Source organism: Salvelinus namaycush, chromosome 16 (assembly GCF_016432855.1).
Source record: "Salvelinus namaycush isolate Seneca chromosome 16, SaNama_1.0, whole genome shotgun sequence".
Taxonomy (NCBI): domain Eukaryota; kingdom Metazoa; phylum Chordata; class Actinopteri; order Salmoniformes; family Salmonidae; genus Salvelinus; species Salvelinus namaycush.
The window spans coordinates 14,292,781-14,310,862 of record NC_052322.1 but is presented as its reverse complement, the minus strand read 5'-3'; the positions used below and the strand labels follow the sequence as shown (position 1 = coordinate 14,310,862).

Here is an 18,082-nt window from a genome sequence, read left to right as displayed (position 1 = left end):
TTATCCTTAAAAAGATCTAGTGTTTGTTGACTCTCTCTCTCCTTGTCTCTGTGTACCTGTCTATGTCCAGCTGTCCTAACGGGCAAACCAATCACAGCTGCTACACCTGTCTAGATTTCTGCACCAATGGACTCTGCTCTATCGAACCACGCACGCTACTGCCCCAGTGCAAGTAAGAGGATGATCCCTATCTCACACACACGTGTTTAGGCGTCTCTCTGTAACCTGTGTGACGTGTATTTAGGTGTCTCTCTGTAACCTGTGTGATGTGTATTTAGGAGTCTCTCTGTAACCTGTGTGATGTGTATTTAGGAGTCTCTGTAACCTGTGTGATGTGTATTTAGGAGTCTCTCTGTAACCTGTGGGATGTGTATTTAGGAGTCTCTCTGTAACCTGTGTGACGTGTATTTAGGAGTCTCTCTGTAACCTGTGTGACGTGTATTTAGGAGTCTCTCTGTAACCTGTGACGTGTATTTAGGAGTCTCTCTGTAACCTGTGTGATGTGTATTTAGGAGTCTCTCTGTAACCTGTGTGACGTGTATTTAGGTGTCTCTCTGTAACCTGTGTGACGTGTATTTAGGAGTCTCTCTGTAACCTGTGTGACGTGTATTTAGGTGTCTCTCTGTAACCTGTGTGACGTGTATTTAGGAGTCTCTCTGTAACCTGTGTGACGTGTATTTAGGAGTCTCTGTAACCTGTGTGACGTGTATTTAGGAGTCTCTGTAACCTGTGGGATGTGTATTTAGGAGTCTCTCTGTAACCTGTGGGATGTGTATTTAGGAGTCTCTCTGTAACCTGTGTGACGTGTATTTAGGAGTCTCTGTAACCTGTGGGATGTGTATTTAGGAGTCTCTCTGTAACCTGTGGGATGTGTATTTAGGAGTCTCTCTGTAACCTGTGTGACGTGTATTTAGGAGTCTCTCTGTAACCTGTGGGATGTGTATTTAGGAGTCTCTGTAACCTGTGGGATGTGTATTTAGGAGTCTCTCTGTAACCTGTGTGATGTGTATTTAGGAGTCTCTCTGTAACCTGTGTGACGTGTATTTAGGAGTCTCTCTGTAACCTGTGGGATGTGTATTTAGGAGTCTCTCTGTAACCTGTGTGATGTGTATTTAGGAGTCTCTCTGTAACCTGTGTGACGTGTATTTAGGAGTCTCTCTGTAACCTGTGTGACGTGTATTTAGGAGTCTCTCTGTAACCTGTGTGATGTGTATTTAGGAGTCTCTCTGTAACCTGTGTGACGTGTATTTAGGAGTCTCTCTGTAACCTGTGTGACGTGTATTTAGGAGTCTCTCTGTAACCTGTGTGACGTGTATTTAAGAGTCTCTCTGTAACCTGTGGGATGTGTATTTAGGAGTCTCTCTGTAACCTGTGTGACGTGTATTTAGGAGTCTCTCTGTAACCTGTGTGACGTGTATTTAGGAGTCTCTCTGTAACCTGTGTGATGTGTATTTAGGAGTCTCTCTGTGACGTGTATTTAGGAGTCTCTCTGTAACCTGTGGGATGTGTATTTAGGAGTCTCTCTGTAACCTGTGTGACGTGTATTTAGGAGTCTCTGTAACCTGTGTGATGTGTATTTAGGAGTCTCTCTGTAACCTGTGGGATGTGTATTTAGGAGTCTCTCTGTAACCTGTGTGACGTGTATTTAGGAGTCTCTCTAACCTGTGTGACGTGTATTTAGGAGTCTCTCTGTAACCTGTGTGACGTGTATTTAGGCGTCTCTCTGTAACCTGTGTGATGTGTATTTAGGCGTCTCTCTGTAACCTGTGTGACGTGTATTTAGGCGTCTCTCTGTAACCTGTGTGACGTGTATTTAGGCGTCTCTCTGTAACCTGTGGGATGTGTATTTATTTAGGTGTCCTATAGAATGGAGTGGGTATCGATGTGAAGTCATTGCCTCGCCTGTGGATTCTCCTGTCTCCAGTGGAAGTACGTTACTTTAGTCTCTTTAGTGTCAGTGAAACACATGTTATAACCACAGACTATAACACATGATTATAACACATGTTAAAACCAGTTCGTCTCATTGGCCGACGTGTTGCATATACTCTGTTCTCATTGGTGTCCGTGTTGCTCTCTCTGCAGGTTCTGCCTCCATAGTCATCCCAGTGCTGCTGCTGTTGTTACTGGCGCTGCTGATCGTCGGGGCCATCTTGTGGTACAAGAGGAGAATGCGTGGGTGAGTAGAGTAGATCAGGTGTTCCCAAACTCTTTCACTCAGGCCCCCCTTCCAGCATTGGGGGAACATCCCGTGTGCCACGTATATTTCTATGGGCACAAGCACTGTTCACGACAAACCATTCACAACCCTTTTGTTGGCCGATACTTTTTTTTTGTTGCAGGTTTTAAAGCATATTTCCTGCAATTGTACACATTTTGTCATGAGGTGCAGAGAAAATATAGCTGTTTTTAAGCAAATGTTCTAGCAATTCTGTAAATTTTTCCATTTCTAATGTGTGTGCTTGTGGTGTTTGAGTGACTCAAATATTACAACAAAATCTATGGGCTAAAGAAACCTAGCTTAAGAAACGTTAGCTGGGATGGGCGAGTTGACCTGGACATTTCTGACAAGTTATAAATAGCTCTCTAAGGTATGCAATGACTGACATGACAAGAGGATTCTACTAACTGAGTCGTCGTCGTCCCCCATTTTATTTGTGGGGGGGGCTACGGAAGTAGACAACCATTGTGTCGAGACTGGGTGGGGGGGGCTCCCACTCATTCGGTCAAACTCGAATCTCTTTTCCACCTTTCATCTGTACCTCCCACCATCACACTCCCTCTTTATCTCTCCCTTCTCGCTCTCTCTTCTCTCTCTATCGCTCTCTTTCTAGGTCTGTATGGCCGGGCAAACGCTCCCGACGTTCTCGGTAACTTAATAGGGTCATGTCTATCACCTGTCTCGCCCCCCCCCACCCCTTCTCCTCCATCTCCCCAATGCCTCATCTAAGCCACCATCTTGTCTGTCGGTCCAGTGACAGTCCTCCATTTTGCTTGTCTTTCTGTAGTAGAGTCGGTCTGTCTGTCCCTGCCTCCTCTCTCTTGTTCAGGACAGGGTTTCCCACCCAGGGACGCAGGGGTGTATTGACAGATAGATTGACTGGTTCTTCCTTACCCATACATACCTTTCCCTATCTACGTGTGTAAATACATGTGTCTATCAGTGGTGCTTCTGTGCCTGCATTGTGGCAGTGGAACATTTGCGTTGTGGAAAATCCAGCATTCACCGGGATAGACACTGGATGTGTCCAAATGGCTTTTGAAAAAAGCTCATTTGTTTTGTCAATTTTACCGTGATTCTGTGCTGCCTTGACTGTGTGGGAGCGTTTTTCCCTGTACTGTACATGTAGCTGGTGTCGCATGTTGGATTTCTCTCCTGTCACTGGCTTGATTCAAGGCTCTCGGTACTTTCAGCGTGTGCTCCTGTGTTGTGGCTACGTCTCCGCTACTGTGAAACAAACCCGCTGTGTGTCCACAGGGCCAAGGGCTTCCAGCATCACAGGATGACCAACGGGGCCATGAACGTGGAGATAGGGAACCCAGCCTACAAGATCTACGAAGGGGAGCCAGACGACGATGCTGGGGAACTCCTGGATTCGGACTTTGCTTTAGATCCAGACAAGGTAACGCCCACGTCCCCTTATCGTCACACTTGACCCATCTTAAATAGGGAACACTTGTTTAACACTCAGGTTAGTCGTTTTGATACGTGTTTTTAACACTGCAGCGCATTTGGCATTGTCACCTTTTAAAACATTTTTCTGCACTCCATGATACTCTGCCTCTAGACTACCTGGATTGCAATGAAACCTAATTTAGGTCCCTTGTATGCTCTTTGTCCAAACATTATTTCTGTGTTTCCCTCCCTGCAGCCCACCAACTTCACCAACCCAGTGTACGCCACCCTGTACATGGGAGCCCACAACAGCCGCAGCTCTTTGGCTAGTACAGACGAGAAGAAAGAGTTGCTGTCACAGGGGGACGATGGGGAGGACGAGGACATGAGTGACCCGCTGGCCTAGAGGTCAGGGGTCAGAGGTCAGGCATGACCGAGCCAAGTCTAGACCACGCCCGCAAAGAGACAAACGCTGATCTTATGCCTTTTTACCAATCGAGAAAAGAAAAGGAACAAAAACAGAACACTGTATAAAATGAAGGAGTACTTTTGTATGTGATTGCAGTATTATATTTTGTTCTTTTGACAAAAACAAAAAGAAAATTCCTCTGGTCAGAAAAAGGAAGAACCATTTTATAGACAGATTTATTCATTCAACTCTCTCGTTTGAAAATGTTGCTCACCTCCATCCTCCCTCGCTACTCTCCCTCCACTCTTCATCCATATAGCCACTACCTCTGTGCATAGGTGTAGAGCAAAACAAACAGCGGTGGAACAATTTTAAGTTTTTATTTTTGTATGAATTGTATAGGGGGAAAAACATTGTTCCATTTCAGAGAAGTGCTTGTTGTTTGTGAAAGATGTAGAGAAAAGAGGAGGGCCAAGTTCAATACTCAGTCAGTTCCGAATGCCAATTGATGCTGGTTTGGTCTATGCTGGAGGTGCAGAGTGAGACCATGGCTGATAGAACGAAAAGAGTTCTGGAACTGTAGTACTGGAACCAGAACCAGAACTGCACATGTCCACATGGCAGAGTCAGTCAGCGTCACGCATACTAATGTCCGTTCAGTTGAGTGATTGTCTTTTACCTCCTTGCACAGACTAAAACTGAAATATATTTACACACGCATATATATATATATATAACCCTATTAACAAAGTGTCTTGACAATATACCCAGGAATACAAAACATCAAATAACATATAGCAGTCTGTCTGTACTATGTTTTACCACCTTTTCTGTTTTGGTCTTGAATAAATGAACGGCTGATTTTTTTTTTGCTTAATGAATGAAAGTCAGTGGGTTAATGGAGTGTGTAATTTGTTGGAGGTATATGATTGTATTGAAGCAGACGTTCCAGGATGACAATTCCGGGGGAAGTAACTGAGGATGTCTTTGGGTTACGAGAGGACATGTTTTGGGGGTAACACCGAATGTGGTTTTGGGGGGGCCTTGATGTGACCGGTGATACATATTGGGGCCCAGAGGGTTCATGGACCAGCGTTCATCCTGGAAATAGGCAGTTTGGCACCAAGAATGCCTCTGTGAAAACCTGCCATTGCTGAAACTAACCATCTACAGTACAACAAGCTGAACATGCTTTTGTCTTTTGTCGGTGATAGTAAACATACTTTCAGGAGAGGCCAGTTGTTTTTATGGTACTTGTGGGAATTTATAACAACAATGCTGTGTTTTGTTTCGAATGTATGTAATAATTACATTATGCCGATGTAATTTCGGTTTCTGCTCATTGTAAGCGCATTCCTCGGGAGGTTCGGACTATTAGCCTCCTGATTAGCGTCCCCTGTTGATTCCCCCCTCTGCCTTGCTGCTAACGCTAGCTAGCCGTCTGTCTGTCGGCTCGTCCGTCTAACCATCTGTCAGCCAGCCCTGTCTGTCTGCCTGCCTGTCTTGTATGTCTGATAGAACTGTCATTGGTCCAGGCTCAGTCTCAGCCAATCACGCGCTGCTGAACATGCTGCTTCTAACCAGTTGGAGGTGATCAGCCATAACTGCCATTCTATATTACAGATTACACTGCATGCAATTCACAACACACACACGCATATACAAACCCTATAGCAAACTGTTCTAGCTTAACCATCACTTTTATTAACAGTATGCACTATCATTTGGATTTTAATAACATTTCTGCTCTGTTACATTTTTATTTGAATAATGTAAATTAGGAACAATCGGTTTTAATTTTGACAGAAACACTTCAGCAAAACAAAACCCCACACATGGATTGTTGTTGCTCTGTTTCGGTTAGTTATGATTTTATTTCTTTTTGATATCAGAAATTAAATGGATTTTTATAGTAGAAATAAGTTGTGGATCTGACTTTCATTTGGTGTGAAAAATGAGTGAGTGAGCAAGAAAGAGGGAGAGAGTGAGAGAAAGGAGACCGAGAGTGAGAGACAGCAGAGATTTTCAATTGTGAGTCACATTGTCATTTTGTTTATTAAGGGGGGGAAGTCATCTTTTGGACAACAGGCACTATTTCATTTCATCCTTACGACAGAAAAGCACAAGTAAAAGGCTTCTATTCGTTGATTTACATCAAATGTAAATGCATGTAGAAATATCTCCTATAGAAGTAGTGTCTCATACAACATTAAGGCAATGTAAGTAGTGTAAATATGCGCTGTCCCTTTTGTGGAAATGCCATATTGAAACACAGATTGTAAATCTGAGTGCACAATCATTGCGCCTACTTGATGGCTATTAAGGGGGAAATTGTTCATCATTAGTTCTAAAACTTAATGCGAAGAGAGCATAAAGAACATGGTTAGACTCATAGCAATGCATTCTTTACCTACCAACAAATGCATGACCGTATTGACGGAAACGCTGGATATCTTGGCTTAATCGGACAGACCTTAAAAGGGCTCTATTCAACCCGTGTCTCGGAAGTTCAGCGTGATTGAAGCTTAAAGGCAAAGTTCCAAACGCCGACTGCATTCACTGTAAACGCTGCATATGTCGGCTCAGTCGGGAAATTACCTTTAACATTTCTATCCCCCAATCTGTAACGCTCCAGCGATCCAGTTTTTGAATGGAGCCCTGAATGTCAACCGCACTATAAGGCGGATTGGAATGAATCCCGGCCTAAGTGGTAAGACTGAAGTGGTGATTGGACTGTAGGTCATAAAGTTAAAAGTAATAGAAAGTAAATACATGGAATGTTTTTACCCACTCATCAAATGATTTCAAAGACACTTGGCCTAAACTAATTTAGATTACAGTGCTGAGAAGCAACCTTTAAATACTGTATAGTGATTAAAGCTGGAATTCTGATTCCAAACCATTGCATATGATTCTTTTTTTTGTTTTGTTTTTGAAGGTAATGTTATCAAAAAAATGCAATAAAAAATAAAATATTTAACAACTAAAGATACAAATTATAGCCGAGTCACAGAAATAATACTGTCTAAACAAAAAGGCACTTATTCGTTCTCAAAATAATAAGACATGAGAGTAGAGAAAGTTTGGTTTGGCTAGCTTGTACAGAAACATCTCCAAAGATTAAAGGTCTCTAACAATAATCTTCAATCCTTCTTTAATCTGTGGACAGAGATGTTCTGTGATGGCAAAACCCTGGGCCATATTCATTAGGCCACACAACCTAAAGCGTTCGGCCACGGAAATCAAAAATAAGCGTTTCTTATTGGTCAAGTCCAGCTAGTCCCTCCCTGTTTGTCTGTTTTCTTTCGTTTTGGGGCCTTATGAAAACAACCCTGTTCTCTTTGAAGTGGAAATCCCAGCAGTAGAGTCAACATATGCTGTCATTTTATACAACCGACCGACTGTCTCCCATCCTCAACTTGCGCGGAGGAAATCCACATTCATGGAAATAAGATCCACGTTGGCAGGCACTTGGCAGGAGGCACTTGTGGTTCCATGTCCACATTATGCAGTTGCAGTGTCCTTCCTTCCTGCTTGTGTGAGGCGAGCCACCCCCTTAAGGGCTCAACTCATCATACGCTTCTTCTTTGGACTCTCTCTGCCCAGTCCTGTTCTTAATGCCAACACTGGCAATCGCTGTAGTCCTCTATTTTCTGTGTGTGTGCCTTTGTGCATGCGGTGTGTGTTTGCAGTGGGAGAGGGGGTAGGCTAACCCACCTGATGTCTGTGCTTATACCTGCTTGTTGAGAGATCGTGTCCATATAGGATCTCCATAAATAAATAAATACCCCCGTAAAACTTGGGCCATTGGTTCGGTCCTGTCCGGCTTTCAGTCTCTGATCTGCAGGGAGATGCAGCCTCGGGTGGGTGAGACCACCGGGACACAGGTAGGGAAGGGGGGGAGGTTATAAAGCGAATGGGGGATAAATGAGGAGGAACGAGTGTTTGTTTAGGGTCTCTTCCAGCCGCTCCGGATCAGCGCGTCATGCCGCAGGAAAGGCTGGCTGCGGAGATCTGTGAGTGGGTGAGGGAGGGGGAGAGAGGGGTCACTCAGGTTAACTGGGAAGTCAAACTGCTCCAGTGGCGTCATGCTCATGTTTGAGGTTGTTGATGAAGGAACTTCTATTTGCAGTGCTTATCCTAACAGTATATTTCTGCAAATAGAGTGCCAATTATGTTTCACATTTTCCAATTTTACTTATGTTGTCAAATGGGTAGCCAATTGAAAGTGGATATCCGTTAACGAATAAGAGAATGATGCCTTCCCATAGCCTTGCATTGTCAACTTAAAACTGACAGAGAAATATGGATCTTTCAATCCAATGCTATGGGTGTATAGTTATTCAAATAAATCACAATCTCAACAACCTAACTAGGGAACAAAATAATAATCAAACGTTCAAATAATATCACAGTTGTGGCAGTCAACGAGCTCTGTGAGATACTATGCTAAAGACACTAAATATTTATCTGCTATGTCATGATTATTACAGTTATGTAGCCCTTTATAATGGAGTGTTCAAATAGTATTACCAATGTTTCTGTATATATATATATATATATATCCTTTTGTCAGAATATGATGGTGTTTGTGTGGATGCACAGGGGCCTCAACAGAGCTTGTTGACCATTGAGCTGCTCAGCACACAAGTCACAGTTAACAGGGCAAAACAGGACGCTGAGACATGACATCAACAGGTGACAGACTGGTGAGTGGTGGATGGACAGAACACTGGACACAGCATGCAACATGGAAGAAAGAGGTGAGTGAGGTGGTGATGGAGGGACCTGAGTAGAATGGTGGATGAAATAGTCTTGTCTTGAGAGGTATACGGTTTGACTTGCCTAGTTAAATAGAATACATGAATAAAAATGGAAACGAGACCGGATACGTGCGCTTCTGCTGGCTCTTTGGGAAAGGGAGTTGGTCTGTTTGAAATGCTGAGGGGGTTGTAAACCGCTATATAAATCTCGAAGCAATGTAGGCTCAGCTGCATGTTTCTTACTGTTGTACTGTAAAGCATTGCATATCTTACTGCTGTGCAGTACAGTAAAGCAGGTCTTGCTGTTATAATGAATCTGAAGCGCTGGGTTGGCTCAAGCAGCTGACATGACTGTAGCAGCACCATATACTGTGTAGCTAGCAGCACAGAGGGGCCACAGTACAAGCAGGGCCAAAGCAGACAGGCCAGGCTTCAGGCTACCTTCCTTACCCTGCAGCGTTTAGGAGTGGCATATACTGTTATTTATCTTCTGTTCAGCTGTTCAGAGGGGTAGAATGAAGGAAAAAAGAGTGATGGTTGAGGAAAGGTTGTTACCAGGTTAGAGAGAAACCAAACCAACCACATTAGTTAGTTTCATGGAACAACAAGGCATTGTTTGGTTAACAAGATCGGTTTTATAGCCAAACGTCTTAATACTGTATTTTTTTTAGTTAAACACATCTCAAAAAGTATAAAACCTGAAAGAACTGATATCTTATACATAATGTAGCTTTCCATACTCATGCTATTATGCTACAGTAAATGCAACTTGATTATATGATTATATTTCGTACTACTTACTATACTGAACAAAAATATAAACGCAACATGTAAAGTGTTGGTCCCATGTTTCATGGGCTGAAATAAAAGATCCCAGAAATGTTCCATACGCACAAAAAGTGTATTTCTCTCATATTTTGTGCAAAATTTGTTTACATCCCTGTAATTGAGCATTTCTCATTTGCCAAGATAATCCATCCACCTGACAGGTGTGGGATATCAAGATGCCGATTAAACGGCATGATCATTACACAGGTGAACCTTGTGCCGGGGACAATAAAAGGCCACCCTAAAATGTGCAGTTTTGTCACAACACAATGCCACAGATGTCTCAAGTTTTGAGGGAGCGTGCAATTGGCATGCTGCAGGAATGTCCACCGGAGCTTTTCAGAAAATGTCATGTTCATTTCTCTACCAGAATGTCGTTTTAGAGAATTTGGCAGTACGTCCAATCGGCCTCATAACTGCAGACCGTATGTAACCACGCCAGCCCAGGACCTCAACATCCTGCTTCTTCACCTGCGGGATCATATGAGACCAGCCACCCGGACAGCAGACGAAACTGTGGGTTTGCACAACTGAAGAATTTCTGCAGAAACTGTCTCCGGGAAGCTCATCTGCGTGCTCGTCGTTCTCACCAGGGTCTTGACTTGACTGCAGTTTGGCATCGTAAGCAACTTCTGTGGGCAATGCTCACCTTTGATGGACAATGGCACGCTGGAGAAGTGTGCTCTTCACAGATTAATCCCAGTTTCAATTGTACCGGGCAGATGGCAGACAGCGTAGCGTGTATGGCATCGTGTGGGCGAGAGGTTTGCTGACGTCAATGTTGTGAACAGAGTTCCCTATGGTGGTGGGGTTATGGTATGGGCAGGCATAAGTTACAGACAAATGCACAGAGATACCGTGACGAATCTTGAGGCCCATTGTCGTGCCATTCATCCGCCGCCATCACCTCATCCGCCCCCATGTCATAAGGATCTGGACACAATTCCTGGAAGCTGAAAATATCCCAGTTCTTCCATGACCTGCATACTCACCAAACATGTCACCCGTTGAGCATGTTTGCGATGCTTTGGATCGACGTGTACGTCAGCGTGTTCCAGTTGCCGCCAATATCCAGCAACTTCGCACAGCCATTGAAGAGGAGTGGGACTACATTCCACAAGCCACAATCAACAGCCCGATCTACTCTATGCGAAGGAGACGTGTGGCGCCGCATGAGGCAAATGGTGGTCACACCAGATACTGACTGGTTTCCGGATCCAACCGATACATATCTGTACTCCCAGTCATGTGACATCTACAGATTAGGACCTAATTCATTTATTTCAACTGACCGATTTCCTTATGAACTGTAACTCAGAAAAATTGTTGCATGTTGCGTTTTATATTTTTGTTCAGTGTAAATAATCATATATTCCCATTGTAACATTAGCCTGTGATTCAGTATGAATATCTAAATATCAGGTTCAGTCATTCAGAGGTTTGGCTGTCTGACTTCTATCCTGTTAATTCAGGTAGAAGTCCTTTGAGGTAGACAGAAGACACACTTGCCACCAATAAGAGTCAAAGGCCGGGATTCAAGCAAACCGTGAACTGGCCTAAATTAGTAAAGAGGGGGGGGGGGGTGTAAGGAGTAATCTTAGGGAGTGACGAGGTGGTCATGCTGCATGCAGAGTGGTCAGGCAAGGGAGTGGGGCGGGGGGGTAACGAGGAGAGGACACCTGTTCTGGACAACCTTGGCATTAGGGGGGAGGAACTGTAGGGGCTAGCAGTTGGAGTCGTCACAGAGCTGTGCTTCACAGAAGAACCGTGAGCTTCGTTTAGCAGTACGGGCTGTGAAGGGGACACTCTTCAGCACTGAGGGGGGAGGAGGGGAGAAAACGTCACACCTGAGACAGAGGAACTGTTACTGTACTTTGATGCACCATATTCCCTATGTAGTGCACTACTTCTGACCAGCAGTGCTCTACAGGGAATAAAGTGCTATTTGTGACGCGCACTATGTCCAGGATGACAGGGCTATACTGTATGTAGAGTAACGGAGATGACGCGCGCTATGTCCAGGATGACAGGGCTATACTGTATGTAGAGTAACGGAGATGACGCGCGCTATGTCCAGGATGACAGGGCTATACTGTATGTAGAGTAACGGAGATGACGCGCGCTATGTCCAGGATGACAGGGCTATACTGTATGTAGAGTAACGGAGATGACGCAAGTGTTGTAAAGGACCAGTAGTGGGGAGGAAGCATTATTAGCATATTATTAACATTGATCATTTAGATTTCACTGTAGATGCTGATTAATGAGAGTTAAGTTAGAAACTGTCCTGAGTTTGCACCTCCCACCAAACAGGGCATCGGGATATGGTGGCATTTTTGATCTATCGGGACACGCATAACAGCCAATGGCCTGACTACATGCCTCCTCTACTCTGTAATAACGAGACAGTACTAATCTAGAAAACTAGCAGGCCACAAAAACAAACTACTGGGACGTTCAGAACTGGAATCTGCTGTTGTCTAGCTGCTGTATAGCCTCTAGCAGTGGTGTCTGAACCACGTAACAGAGTGCTCCTCCAGCCGAGCAGTTGAGGACCACAGTGATCTTAGCCTGGCCCCGGCCTCTGCCCCTAGGACTGCTTGGACCAGGAGACCTGGGGCCTGGCTGGGGGCTGCGTGGCTGCCTGCGTGGCTGCATGTCGAGCCCACCTGTGATGATATCCTCGATGGTACCGTCCTTCCCCTCGTAGACGGGCCGGTGGTCCTTAGCCTGGCGTTTACGCAGCTCTGAGATCAGCTCCTGTTGCTGCTGCCTCTTCTTCACTACCTGGACCTGGGAGGGAGAGGAGGAAGGATCAAATCCTGCCTAGGTCCCCCAAATAGCTTGAGCTGCGCATGGATAATTTCAATCATACAAAATGCATGAACTCCTTACTGGAAGTGTGAGAAATATATTGAGGAAATATAAGGCTCTGTTGATAGCATAATTATACACAATTTAGTCTACATTCTACATCTAGACCCTCTAGAGTCATTGTACAATAAGCTCAATTTTACTACTGTTGGTTGAGTCCAGTGACTACTATAATCCTCCTGGCTTTTTGTGCCTTGTCTGTCAGTCAGGGCTAGGGAGACCTCTAGTACTGTACCTTGGGGTCGTGTTGCTTGGCCTCCTGAGCCAGTAATTTCTCTCTCATGGCTTCCTCCTGCTTTTTCCTCTGCTCATTGTCCACCACCGCATCCTGTAGGGAGGAGAACACAAAATGGACTTCAATTCAATACAAATCAAGACACTGGCTAAGCCAAGCTATGGAAATATATCTATTTTACAATAGAAGAAGTGGTTTTGGGTGTTGAGTAAACAGAGACAATACACTTTCATGTCAGCAACATACACTTTTCTGTGTGTGTCTCTCTCTCTCTCTCTGATCCCCTCTCTGTTTCTCTCTCTCACACACACACACACAGATACGCATGCAAGCGCACAGATCCTGCAGATCCATACATCCTTGTAGAGAACAATCTCAGGAAGGTGTCTGTGTGGCAGGGCAGGGCTGTCCGGCAGGCGGAGGCAGGGCCGTCTGTCCTTCCGGGGGGGGGGGGGGAGGCAGGGGAGAGGCAGGGAGGGTGGAGGCAGGGGGAAGCAGAGGCAGGGCGGGGCCCTCGGTCCGGGGGTTAGAGTGGGGAGGCAGGGGGAGAAAGGGGAAAGCAGGGGGGAAGGAAGCGGGAGACCGGACCCAGTCTAAACACCACAGCTGCGGCTCTGAAGGCAGACCCAGCTGGCCCATCCTGTTATTAGACCTGTGACTCCAGTCCACACCCTGTCCTGTGGCACACAGACAGCTCTGCTCTTAGAGGCAGCAGGGCAACACCCAGACCCAGACTAACCAAAGGTTAGGCTAACTCCCATAGGACAGAGAGCAATCTCCACCTAAACATGGTCCTGTGTGGCATAGTTGGTAAGAGTGTGATACCTACAGGGATCTCACATGCATAATAAATATATGCACTCGCTTTACTGTAACGACGTTTGCTATGTGGCATATTATATACATGTACAGAGGTAAAGATGCGTGTTAGAACTGTGCTGCTTGGTCCTCCCTTACCTTGTAAGCTCTGATGAATCGCACAAACACAGGGAAGAACACAGACGGAGGAGTCGTCTTGGAACTCTCCCCAAAATAGTTCACCACATTGTTGAAGGCTTCCTAGAAAATGACCGGGGGAGACAGAAGTGCAAAAGGCGGGACACAATATTTGTCAACATCGCCAACCTTTACAAAGCCTTTTGTTTGAGGTCAAGTCTTGTCCTGCATTGTTGTATCTTGGGCTTTTTGGCTTTTGTTGTGCTGCTTATAGGGAGAGGTGTTGCGCCGTTACACTAAGTTATGTTTTGTTTGGTTTTGACCCGTTTGTAGTTTTAGCAAGGCTATTTTCCCTGAAGAAATATGCTTTAGCGGTTTTAGGGTAGTGGAAGAAGTTTAGAAGTTTACAGACTAGTATTGAACAATTGTGTTTGCAATTTTGATAGGATGTGTTTAGTTTACCTCTGCAGTCTTGGCGTCCTTCTGCAGTTTGTCAAGCTGAGTGTCGCTGGTCTGGAGGAAGCCCTTGAGAACAGAGTGGTCATGGAGACTACATTCTCTCCTGATCAGATCCATCCCTTTACCCAGCTCCCGCACGTCCAGCAGCACATTCTCCAGAGACACTAGAGAGAGAGAGAGATACGCACGCAGGCACACGAATATCAAGCCTCCTCATTTCTACTGTGCTTCACATGAACTGTCTTCTTCATACAGTCAGAAGAGGAGTCCCAGTCCTGTCTCGTGAGATTTATGTAGCTGTGTACTCACCTGCAGCAGCTTTGTCCACAAAGTGTAGTTCGTTGAAGAAGTTAGCCAGCTCTGGATACTTCTCCTTGACAACCACAGCTATGTAGTGGAGCAGAGTCATCTTCCTGTCTGTAGACTTGGTGTCCAGCAGCTGGGGGAGAAGAGGAATGCATAGCAGCCAAGCCTCTTTTATCACTCTTGAAACAAGTGTATAATTGTAGCCTTGTATAACTAATATGGAGATAAACTGAGCACTTAAAACTGAATACATGGCCAGAATACATATCAACCAAGGCCCTTCCCTTCTCATTCTGGAGGAGTACATCTTGAAAAAAGTCTAGCCCCTTGTAACTAATATGAAGATACAGTCAACACTTGAGATGCCGCTTGAGGACTTGGAGAGAGCACCTCTCTAGAATGTTCTCCTTTGTTTCGTTCAGTACTCACCAGATCAAGACTTTGTAGCTTGAAGCCATACACAGAGCCTCTCTTGCTGCTGTTCATGTAGTTTCCCAGGGCTAAGATGATCTATGAGCGTAGAGAAAGCAAAGAATTACAATCTTGGCGCCATAAAAATGTGGCCAGGGTCACGCAAAAAACAACAGAGTTTTCCAAAATAGTTGTTGCACTAAGAACCATTGCCTGAAACTGACAGATGATTTTAGTGTTAAGAAACTCACCACTGATTGCTAAAACTGAAACGACGCTTGTCATCCAAGTCAAACTACTTTAATCCCCGATGATGGAATCTAAGAGAGAAAAGCCTTACCTCTAGCATGCGTTTTAACTTCGGTGAAGACTTGACGGACGCGGATGCTGCGATGATGGCGTTGAGCTGCGGGGTTAGCATGCTGACGTTGTCTGAGAAGTTCCCTACGAACGTAATGATATTCATCCTCTGGGTGAGCCGTTCGATCTTGGAGAAGAAGAGCATGAATCGGTCCTCGTCCGTCAGCGCGTCCAGCGGTCGTCGCTCCCGCTCGTACTGACGCATCGTCTTCCCCTCTGCCTCTGTGGGAAGGAACCGCATCAGACACTCCACGAAGTCCACCGGCAAGGCCTTCAGATCAAAGCTATAGGGAGAAACAGATAGTAGAGGTTGCAACACTGACAGGTTAGAAACATCAGAAACTCCAATAAGTCCACCGGCAAGGCCTTCAGATCAAAGCTATAGGGAGAAACAGATAGTAGAGGTTGCAACACTGACAGGTTAGAAACATCAGAAACTCCAATAAGTCCACCGGCAGTGCTTTTCAGGTCAAACCTGAGTAGAGAGACCTTGCATAAAGCATCAGAGGGGGAAGACAGGTTAGAAACATCAGTGCTAGAACTGGAAACGATGCAACATAGAACCACATGGTTGGGCCCTTCGGAGTATGGTTCCTCTCTAGGTTACTTCCTTCTCAGGAGTTTTTCCTGGACATTGTTTGTTGCTTGCTCTTTGAAGGTCCAGGCCGGGTTACTGTAATGCACTTTGTGACAACTGATTTGTTGACGTAAAAATACATTTTGATTTGTGGAGAGCGAGGTATAGGTTACAATACGTACCTCTGTATGGCTTTGCAGATCTCCTCAGTGCTCTTGTTGGCCTTCCTCAGGGTGATGGCCAGGTTCTTGGAGCGGTTAGCGTCCAGCAGGCTGACCTTGTTGGCAGCCTTCTGAGACACTTTGGTCTTGGGGCCACTCAGGTCCACCAAAGGACCCTGGGCCTTGGTCTTAAAAAGCTCCTCGAACTTCTCCACATCCAGCTCCTTTAGACAGACAACACACACCACACACTCAGTCAAACGTGATACCTCAAAGCATGTACATCTTCTATGAAAAATACCTGTTTTAATTAGGAGTTGTTTTTTGTTGTTGATTGCAACAAAACAGGGCTGGTTTAACTATCTGTATACAATGAGTTAGGAGGAGGGCCTTGAGGGCCTATTTTCCTGACCACGCGACATGACACGGAACAACTCGGGCTCAAAATGAAGAGAGAAACTGTCAGGTTTCTCCTGGACTGGTAGACTCACCTCTAGTACTCGTTCATCATCTATCTCGCTGAAGACCGTGCCATTGATCTGGTTGGGTTTCAGCGCGGTCCAGTTGAATATAGGCAGGCGGAACTTGGTCTTGATGGGCTTCTTGATCCTGATAGCTGCAGACCGACATTATTACATAGAATATCAGGACAGCCATTATATAGAAAATCATGCACATTACCATCACACAATCAGACTTGTATCTTTTCGACACATTCTATACTCCACCCTAAGTTCCTTTTTAGTTCAGATGAACCGTAGTGGCACCATAGCAGACGTGCAATGCATTGTATTTGGAGGCTGGTGTTAGCTCTTACCTGATAGGCCCATATTGAGGATGAAGTTGGGTGTAGTTCCTGGTAAAGGCGGGGCCATGGGAGGTGGGGGTGGAGCATTCGCTCCTGTGGAATAGAACACAAACACTCAGTCAGCATCGACCAATAACGGCGAAGTCTGAGCAGCTCTATTCTCATGAGCCGTAGTCCATACGCTTGGGATTTGATGTCTGTGAGAGGCTAGTTCAGGCATGCTGTACCAAATCAATACGATGAATAGAAGATCATTCATAATAGTGGTTTCTGATTGCATACAGTAGTGTTGTGCGTCCATCCAGCTGTTTCCTTGTGTGTGTGTGTTTGCGCGCACAGCCTGTCAGCACCTTGATTCACAGTGAGGGAGGAAACACCCTAGCGTTTCCCTTTCCTGTCTGGACGGGCGGGGCCCGGGCCCTACTCTGACCAATCACCTGGCTGGGCACAAAAGGGCAACGAGTGCAACTCTAAAATAGATCTGCCCTCATAGACCTGTGTCCCTTGGGACTCGAGTGACTTCCTCTCTCTTACATACATGTATGCCACACACACACTGTTTAGCACAGACAGTAATACCCTTTTCACACTACAGAGCCGAGCTGTACTGGCCTGGTTACACACCCACCATAGTTTGTGCTGTAAAGTATTGATTCTCAACCTTTTCAGTGGGCTTTGGAATTTGGAATGGAAAAGGGTGGGAACCCCTGCAATGAAGGACAATGTGAAAAGAAAGCCAACACGTTGGAGTCGGCACAATGATGTGAAATAGTATAACTGATCATGGTACTGTACCTAAAGCAGAGGGCAGAGGCGGAGGAGGCGGGGGAGGGGGAGGCGGGGGAGGAGGTGCTTCACTGGCTGATGGTAGACTAGTCCCTGGTCCTCCTGGTCCTCCTGGCCCTGTTACTCCTCCAGGCCCCACTGAGAACCCTCCGTTCTGCCCAAAGTCACCCAGAGGCACCCCCGGACCTCTACTCCCTCCTCCTCCTCCACCACCCCCTCCCAGGGGCTCGATGGCGATGTCCCCGTCCGGCTTCTTGCGGAGGCGGATGGTCCCCTGCTGTTCCATCTCCAGCAGGCGCTTCTCGATGTTGAAGCTCCTCTGGAAGGCAGCGTCCTTCTCCTTGATCATCCTCCTCAGGGTGTGGACCTGGGTGTTGGTCGACTCGTACGTCTCCTGTTGGGTCAGAACACCAGGGGGAGACAGAGAGAAATGACTCTGATGACTCCACAAACCATACAGGATCATAATAATTCCATATCCTGCCGATCAATTTTCTATAATAGCATTCTTGCTAGAGCATAGTTAATCAAACGTTGATGTTATTCTGCCACG

At 45.6% G+C, this 18,082-nt stretch overlaps 2 protein-coding genes across 6 annotated transcripts in view; one reads left to right on the top strand and one right to left on the bottom strand.

The window, feature by feature from the left end:
- LOC120061032 (low-density lipoprotein receptor-related protein 1-like) overlaps window positions 1–5,944 on the top strand; it is a 133,927-nt gene extending 127,983 nt beyond the window's left edge. Inside the window, exons 86-90 of the mRNA XM_039010526.1 lie at window positions 71–172; window positions 1,856–1,929; window positions 2,086–2,179; window positions 3,479–3,623; window positions 3,873–5,944. Of these exons, the coding sequence (XP_038866454.1) occupies window positions 71–172; window positions 1,856–1,929; window positions 2,086–2,179; window positions 3,479–3,623; window positions 3,873–4,022 (565 nt within the window). The 3' untranslated portion in view covers window positions 4,023–5,944. The remainder of the gene's footprint in view (window positions 1–70; window positions 173–1,855; window positions 1,930–2,085; window positions 2,180–3,478; window positions 3,624–3,872) is intronic.
- A 110-nt stretch (window positions 5,945–6,054) lies between these two features.
- LOC120061030 (formin-like protein 3) overlaps window positions 6,055–18,082 on the bottom strand; it is a 50,807-nt gene continuing 38,779 nt past the window's right edge. For 2 of the 5 annotated variants that reach the window (XM_039010520.1, XM_039010524.1), the window contains 13 exons: window positions 17,539–17,923; window positions 16,753–16,836; window positions 16,427–16,551; window positions 15,957–16,159; window positions 15,178–15,481; window positions 14,856–14,936; window positions 14,430–14,559; window positions 14,124–14,284; window positions 13,683–13,784; window positions 12,726–12,818; window positions 12,286–12,409; window positions 11,310–11,431; window positions 6,055–8,039 (listed from right to left, as the gene is read on the bottom strand). In XM_039010520.1, coding sequence (XP_038866448.1) covers window positions 11,340–11,431; window positions 12,286–12,409; window positions 12,726–12,818; window positions 13,683–13,784; window positions 14,124–14,284; window positions 14,430–14,559; window positions 14,856–14,936; window positions 15,178–15,481; window positions 15,957–16,159; window positions 16,427–16,551; window positions 16,753–16,836; window positions 17,539–17,923 — 1,884 coding nt within the window. In that variant the 3' untranslated portion in view covers window positions 6,055–8,039; window positions 11,310–11,339. Of the gene's footprint in view, window positions 8,040–9,238; window positions 9,287–11,295; window positions 11,432–12,285; window positions 12,410–12,725; window positions 12,819–13,682; window positions 13,785–14,123; window positions 14,285–14,429; window positions 14,560–14,855; window positions 14,937–15,177; window positions 15,482–15,956; window positions 16,160–16,426; window positions 16,552–16,752; window positions 16,837–17,538; window positions 17,924–18,082 lie in introns of all 5 variants that reach the window. The other 3 variants (XM_039010523.1, XM_039010521.1, XM_039010522.1) reach the window with 3 other exon arrangements.